General features: G+C 28.6%; 1 protein-coding gene across 1 annotated transcript; it reads right to left on the reverse strand.

The window, feature by feature from the left end:
* Positions 1-6,728: 6,728 nt before the first annotated feature.
* LOC126553204 (uncharacterized) lies at positions 6,729-7,780 on the reverse strand (the record flags this gene model as incomplete). Its single annotated transcript, XM_050208365.1, has 1 exon — positions 6,729-7,780. A coding segment is annotated over one exon (1,052 nt), but the record flags the coding sequence as incomplete, so codon positions are not given.
* Between the last annotated feature and the right edge of the window lie 101 nt (positions 7,781-7,881).

A 7,881-nucleotide genomic window follows, 5' to 3' on the forward strand; every position in this document is an offset into this window, starting at 1 on the left:
TATCCATACATTGATATTGCATTGAGAATGATACTTTGTACTCCAGCTACAAATTGTTCAGCTGAACGATCTTTCTCTACACTAAAGAGAGTTAAAAGTTATTTAAGATCAACAATGAAAGAAGAAAGACTGAATGCATTAGCTATTCTCAACATAGAATCGGAAATAACAAGAGAATTAGACTACAAAGATATTATTGAAGAGTTTGCCAATAAACAGTCTAGAAAAAAATTATAATTATTGTATCTACCTACCATTTATATTCAGTTTTGTAAATTTTTTGTTTTGCAATGTATAATATGTTGTTAAACCTAGATTTTAGTAATAGTAATAAAAACATGACAGATTGAAAAATTAAAGCTTACGTAGTTACGTAATACAGAATTATAACTAAAAAAAAGTTATTGAGAAAAATCAAAATAGTGAATTTTTTTTTGGAGGGGGGAGGGGGCGTTAAAATATGGTTGACCCAGGGCGCAAAAATTGTAAATACGGCCCTGCCTACTTGATCAATTCATTATAGACATTTATTTATCTACTGTAATTCAATATATCCCGTGGATTCTGTATTATTTCGAGGTAATAATTTAATTCATAACAGTATGGTTCACCAAATTCTCTGTCTATTGCTATATCAGACAAAAATATTTTGGCTGCCTCAATCATTTCCAATATAGTTTCGTCCTCGTAGGGTACGATTATATTTTCATTAGCAGTGACTATATGAAAATCAAAACAAGCTGTGTAATTATGCCATTCTCCCCGTGTTGGATTAATATGAAATTGCGTCTCTATGTTAAACGATATTGCCGAAGCTAATTGCTCCAATCTATCCATTATTGTTTATTATTTATTTCGTAAAGTTGATTTGTAATTTATAGAATTATGAATTTCTGAAAAAGAAATTTTACGTTCGTATTTTTGATTATTACTGTAACCGTTGTTTTTGTTTTATTGTTATTTTTATTGCTATTGTTTATATTATATTTTTTTAAAAGTGCTTTACTGGATTCTCATATCTCTGTTTTAGTATTACATAATCAAATACACATTTGGTATACTTGACATCCATTCTCGGATCATGCGCATACGTATTATGGTGTTTCTTTTTACATATTACATCATGGGTCTCTACTAAATTAAGTAGCCTTCCTGTTTTATTATATGTCCCGATATCTACTTCAAAAATTATTATGGTAATGGTCTAAATCTAATCTTTTTAAAATGTTTTTATCTGAATGTCCGTTCCATACTACTATTACGTTCTCTTTATTACCTCTACTTATATAACTGTCGATGTATCCCCTTGTCAAATTATTCTTCGTTGAACTCAAACTCTGTTTTAATTGGTCCAAACAAGCATCTCTCAAATCGGTCTTAACCCTGAAAACTCTCTTGATTTCTCTCACTGCTACCTGAAGCTCCGTCTCACCCATAGGTCGAGCTTCTTCATTAAGTGGTAACAAAAGAGGTCGCCCTTCCAGTTTCCTAATCTTAAAGCGGTCTAAGCTATTTGATATAGCCCCGGAGATAACAACCATGCTTGTTTTGTTCACCATTGAAAATTCGAAATCCGTAATTACGAACTTATGTGTCTCTTTTCTGTATAATTAAACATTTTTGTGTTAGTGATTATATTTTATACTTATTATTTATATATATTACTATATTTATTATTTATACATTTATTAATTATTCATATATTGTTAATAATTTATATTATTATTACTAAGTTATATTATATTATTACTCTTAATATTTATTATATTTATAATATTTATACATTTTTATTTTTCCTTTAATAAGGGCGGCATATTATTTATGGCTAGTCTATCTGGTGTGTTACCTAGTGGCTTTTCCTTAGCCTTATTTTCTTTTGCTGGTGACGTCACATAGACGACTTCTCTCTCTTTATTCGTTATATCGTTATTCGTAGTTCTTGTTCGATGGCCTATTGCCCTCATAGTGGTCAGTTTACATTTATAACTTATGTAAATAAACGCCAAAAGAAACAAGGATAATATTAACAATGCTATTATTGCGTACATCATTAATGAATTGGTATTACTTTGCACTTCTACTCCGGATTGTTTAAGTATTTCCTCGTCTATCATTTTTTCTACATCGTCTAGTGAGTGGGCCATTTCATGTACGTTATCGAGTTTGCGTGAGTCGAACTTATGTCTATACTTTTCTATTTTTATGTCCTTGATACTGTTATTGATCTTATACGATATACTCCCTACTCCGATCTTAGGTATGAAATTTGTGAAATACTTTGTTTTTATTTCCCTAGTCGGATTTAGCTCTACATTCCTGATTTAATTTAATCATCCCTTGATTTTAATTTTTTCTATATATGGTTCTTGTATTCCCTGACAAGTAATTGTTAATGTATCTTTTCTTGTTGTGTATATCCATGTGTTGGCATACTTAAGTTTGTGGAATATATATTTAGAAATAATTATTACTCCTGATTCACAATTTTGCGGTAACTGGTCTGGATTTTTAAATAAAGAAATTTCACGTGGTTGTTCTTTCGATTCGTGTTGTATTGGTTGGAATTCTGGGCAAATAGTAAATGTTTCTGTTTCAATACAGTGTAGTAGTTCTGTTTCGGTAAATGTTGTAAATTGTCAACGATTTTTAGTTATTCCTACATATTAGTATTCGGGTTTTAATACTATACTGTGTGTTTTATTATCCACTCGATCAATGTCTACAGGATGTGGTATAGGTATGATTTTAAATAAAGTTAGTTGTGTTTCCATTATTAACGGTATTTTTATCAGAAATACTATCTGACTACCACGATAAAATACTGCAATTTTAGTTATTTTCGTAAATTCGTGTATTTCACTTGGAAATGTTCCCATTGGTAAGTTCAGGTTGAGTGGTAGGTTTAATTTTACTTCTACTAAATTGCGCTGCAAGTTCTCGCTGTGTTACTAAGCTTGGATGTAAAACACCTGTCCTAGCCGCAGTTATTATGTCGCTTTAAGTTTGGGTTTCGTAAGAGTATTGTGTCATTAACGCTGTAAATATACTAAAAATTCTATTTGATAATAATAAGGTTTCTAAAGTATACGTATTGTTTATTAGAGCTTTTATGTTTGTTTCTAGACTTAGTTGTTTTTGTTTTAATTCGATATATAATCTGTTTAGTTCTGTTGAAGCACTATTTATTCCTACTATTGAAGATTTGACTACAGTGGTCTGGTCTTTTATAACATGTATCATGCGTTCGTTGGTATCTTCGACTTTATTTATGTGTCGTAATGTTTCCTCTGCACACTCCTCATCACAAACTCCGAATAAAGTTTTCATTGCCGAACCTATTATATTTACTAACCCTCTTTTCATTCTAGCGCTACGTAGGGTTGTATGTTCCCCTGGTGACAAATATATACCAATGGATTCGTACATTTGTTTTCGTTGGACGGATATTTCATTAAAAGTTGTTTTTAACACATTGTCGTATTTGGAACACATCTCATGATCGGTCATATTTCCCTTACAATGCTCGTCCATGTTTTTAATTTCGAATTCTAATTGATAATGTCTTAAATCATAGTCGCTTAACGGTATATAAGTTACGAGCTCTCAATGAGCTCCTATTATTCTGATTTCACCTTGGTTTTCATAAAATATACTTGTTTCATTTTTAAATTCTTCTATGGTGTATGGCGACTGTCCTTGCAGCATCATTATACACAAAACCCTATATAATAATAAGCTAATTAGGCATGTATTTACCTTAATTAATTTAATAGGTCATTTTACGTTACTATTATTTTATTACTTAAACATAAATTAACTTATTAATTCTAACTAATACTATTTATTTCCTTATCGCAATTACTTTTACAACTATTTTGTTTATGTTTCTTATTATTTCTTTTTTTTTTTTATATACTAGTTTCTCTCATCATGTTTAACTTTGTTCCTTGTTCGTGTATTAAGTTCACTTCATATCTGTATCTGTATCTGTTCACACATCTAGAATTATAGTGTATACTAATAATTAGTAGTACAATGGTCATTATTAGAATGCTTATTCCTACACATATTATAAAATTATCTTAAATTTAGGATTTTCTAGATTTGTTACGAATTGTGTGTTAGTGTTATTAATAATTATTTTACTAGTTATATTTGTTCTATCCTCTATTCCTTCTGTGGTATCTAACGTGATATCGCCATAGTCAAACTCATTCACTACATTTGTTACATTTGTGGGTTCTACCGTTGTTAAGTTTGCTTTAATTATTTGCGATATTATTTCGTAATTGGTATTATTTGTACTATTGTTATAGGTACTCGAAATTATTCAGTGTAGTTAAGTTAAAGTCATGTTCATTTGTCATGATAGGTTTTATTGTAGTTGAAATTGTCTGCGATGTTGGATTAGTTATGTTGGTTTTATGTAGTAATTTTGAGTGCATGACACTTAGGTAGTCTGCCAATTATTTAAATCTTTGTCTACGTAGTGTCTCAAATATTCGGCTAAAGTTCTATGTGATCTTTCCAAGCTACCGTTAGTTTGCGGATGATAAGGACTCGTATTTATTTTATTAATCTTTAGTAATTTACACACTTCTTAAATTCTTGAAAATCTTACTAAAAAAGTCTGTACCTTGATCAGTTAATATAGTCTCATGTATACCGTGCACACATACGAAATTCACTACAAACGCCTGGGCAATAGTGTTTGCCGTATGATCTGGTAACGGAACACCTAATGAATATTTCGTTAGATCGTCCTGCATAGTCAATATATATGTATTTCCTATTGCAGTAGGTATTAGAGGTCCTACTACATCCATAAATATTTTTTCAAACGGTCTAGAACTTGTCGTAGTTATAATCATCGGACTACGGTGATGTCTATTAGTTGTTTTATTCGTTTGACACGACGGACAGTTTTTTATATATTCCCTTACTTCTTGTTTTAACCCTGGCCAGCTGAATTGTCGTTTAATTTTCTTAACCGTTCTATTTAACCCAGCATGACCCCCTAGTAATGAGTCATGAAATTGCTTGAAAATAATTAATTTTTCCTCATTAGTGTATTCTAATCTAGTACAGATAGAGTTCTAAAATTTCATGAAATTAATTTTTTTGAAATATTTCATGAAAGTTTCATGAAATATTTCATTTATATGAAAAATAAAAAGATAGATTAAAAGATATTAATGATTATGTACATTTTATATTTATAACTGATAACCAAATTCACTATTATAGTTATCCTTACCTAGGTATGTTATTTAACCTTTACATAGTATTGCTATTGCCTTTTATAGATTCAAGTATAACACAAATATAAAATTTATAAATTTTTAAAATATTAAATATAATTTATTTTATCATTTTAAATTAAAATCATTAAAGAACAACCAAATCATATTCAAACAAAAATAAATTATTATTTTATTTATGTGGATAAAAGATAATAGTTCATTTTATACTTTTAACTTTATACTTTAAAGTTAAAATTTAAATAACAAAACATAATAGTTAATTAATAATTAATAATTAACACATAATAATAAAATAAAAATTAAGCAACATTAATTATTAAATAACAAAATTAAAAATAATTAATACTTTCCTTAAACTTGTAATAAAGCTTTAAAACTATAAAAATAAAAAATATATTTATACACCTCTTTTTTGCTATAGTTCCTGTTAAAAATTGATATTTTTTCAATTTAAAATTGTATTTTTATTTGTGATGATATTTCATTAAGAAAATCATCTCTTGACTCTTCATCATTTGAATCTATATCTGTTTCCATATCACTAATTAAGTTTTCTTCTTGTGTTTCATGATCAACATTTTCATAATTTGGAATGGGGCTGTTAGCAGATAAATCATTTGTTTTATCTGGTTTGTCAAACTTATTTTGTTTCAATACCTATAATTTATGAACAGTTTAAAATAATAATGTGGTCAATTAATTTGAGTTATACAAAAAAATAATTATTACAATTTATGTTATATTAATATATTATATAATAAATTACCTTTAGATTGTGTTTTATAAAAACAAGTTTGCTCGCTCTTTCATTTGTAAGCCGTTTTCTTTTAAGGGAATGTACATCTTTGTAGGAACTAAATGTTCTTTCAACAGCAGCTGAAGTGGCAGGTAAAGACAAAATTTTAATTGCTATCTTCGAAACTTCTGTTTCTGAACAAAATGCATTCCACCAGTTTAATCCATTTGTATCGTTGATCGCTGCCCATAGATATTCTTTAGAAAATGGCCCAGTCTTGTTTTTAAAATTACCTATATCAGCAATAACTTGTCTAGCATCAACTTCTAAACAGTCTAACTTCTTAGATAATTGATAAATGAACTCCACTGCATCACTATGTTCTTCAGGATTTAAGCATTTACCAAAATATTTTGGATCAAGTAGATGAGCTGCATTATGTATACTAGAAATACAAAATTCTTTTCTGATTTTTAGTGTTTTCATAATAATTTTTTCTCCAGTCTTCAAATATATACAGTTGTGTAAAAGAGGTTTCAAGTTCTTTGAATATAAATGGTACACTACTTAGTTTAGGAAGATCACTTTTTATTATTTTAATCCATTTAGCGAGTGGACTTACAAGCTGATGAAAATTATAAATTTTATCCCAAAAATCTGCACTACTGATTAATTTCTTAACTTCTGGTTTTAAATCTTTTTCAATAGTCTCGTCAATACTCATAGACCTAATTATTTGCTTGTTTACTGGTAATGAATTTAAAAAAAACAACTACTGAAGCCCATCTTGTAACAACTGGTAAAGTAAGGGCGGTAGAGTTTTTAATATTTTTTCTCTTTTGTAGAAACAATGCATTTGTTATATGTCCTCTTTTGATATTATTAACAATAGATTTTCCTTCATTAATGACATCATTAAATAATTTTAAATTCATTATATCATTTACTAACAAATTGAGTCCATGTGCAACACATCCATAAGCAGTTATAAGAGGATATTTATCAGTAATCAATTGCCAAACTTTTTTCATATTTTTTGCATTATCTGTAACTATTCCAAAAACTTTAGTTTGTCCAATTTCTTCAATAACATTTATTATTTCTTCAGCCATTTTCTCACCTGTGTGTCGATCAGTACCAGTTGAAATTGACTTAAAAAATATCGGATTAGGAGTTGTTACTACAAAATTTACAATACTCTCATTTCGCAAATTTGTCCAGCCATCACACATTATACCAAGCACTGAAGCATTCAAAATATTATTATTAGTACATTCTTTTACTCTTTTATATTCATCATCAAGTAATCTATGAGATATTATGTATGTAGAAGGTGGGCAATAAGCAGGCCGAATTTTTTTAAAAAACTCTTTCCAATATGCATTTTCTACCAAATTTAATGGTGAAGATGATGCATAAATTGAACGAGCCAAGAGTATATCTATATTTTTTTGTTCATTTTCATTAATTTTGTCACAAAAATTCATAATGTTACTTGATACTGGCTTATTTTTTATTGGATTTATAGAAAAATTAGAAAGCGCAGAACTACTTTCGGTGGTAAGTGAATCGATGACATTATCTAATTGTATTGTTGTATTTAGTGTCGAAGTATTTAAAATTTCTTGATTTTCTCTGAAAGATGGTCTTAAGAAAACATCATATGGAGGGGTTGATGTCAATGATGATTCAGCTGAAATATCATTTGACAATGATAGTGATGGACAATCTTCAACAACTTCATCACTATAACCAGCTTCAGCACTATTTACTTCGTTTGCTACAGAGTTAAAATATACAACTATAATATTAGTATTCAAGCATTAAATAGATATATGCTTAAACGGATTGGTATCTTATAGTAAAATTAAAAAAATATAT

Source organism: Aphis gossypii, unplaced genomic scaffold (assembly GCF_020184175.1).
Source record: "Aphis gossypii isolate Hap1 unplaced genomic scaffold, ASM2018417v2 Contig00096, whole genome shotgun sequence".
Taxonomy (NCBI): domain Eukaryota; kingdom Metazoa; phylum Arthropoda; class Insecta; order Hemiptera; family Aphididae; genus Aphis; species Aphis gossypii.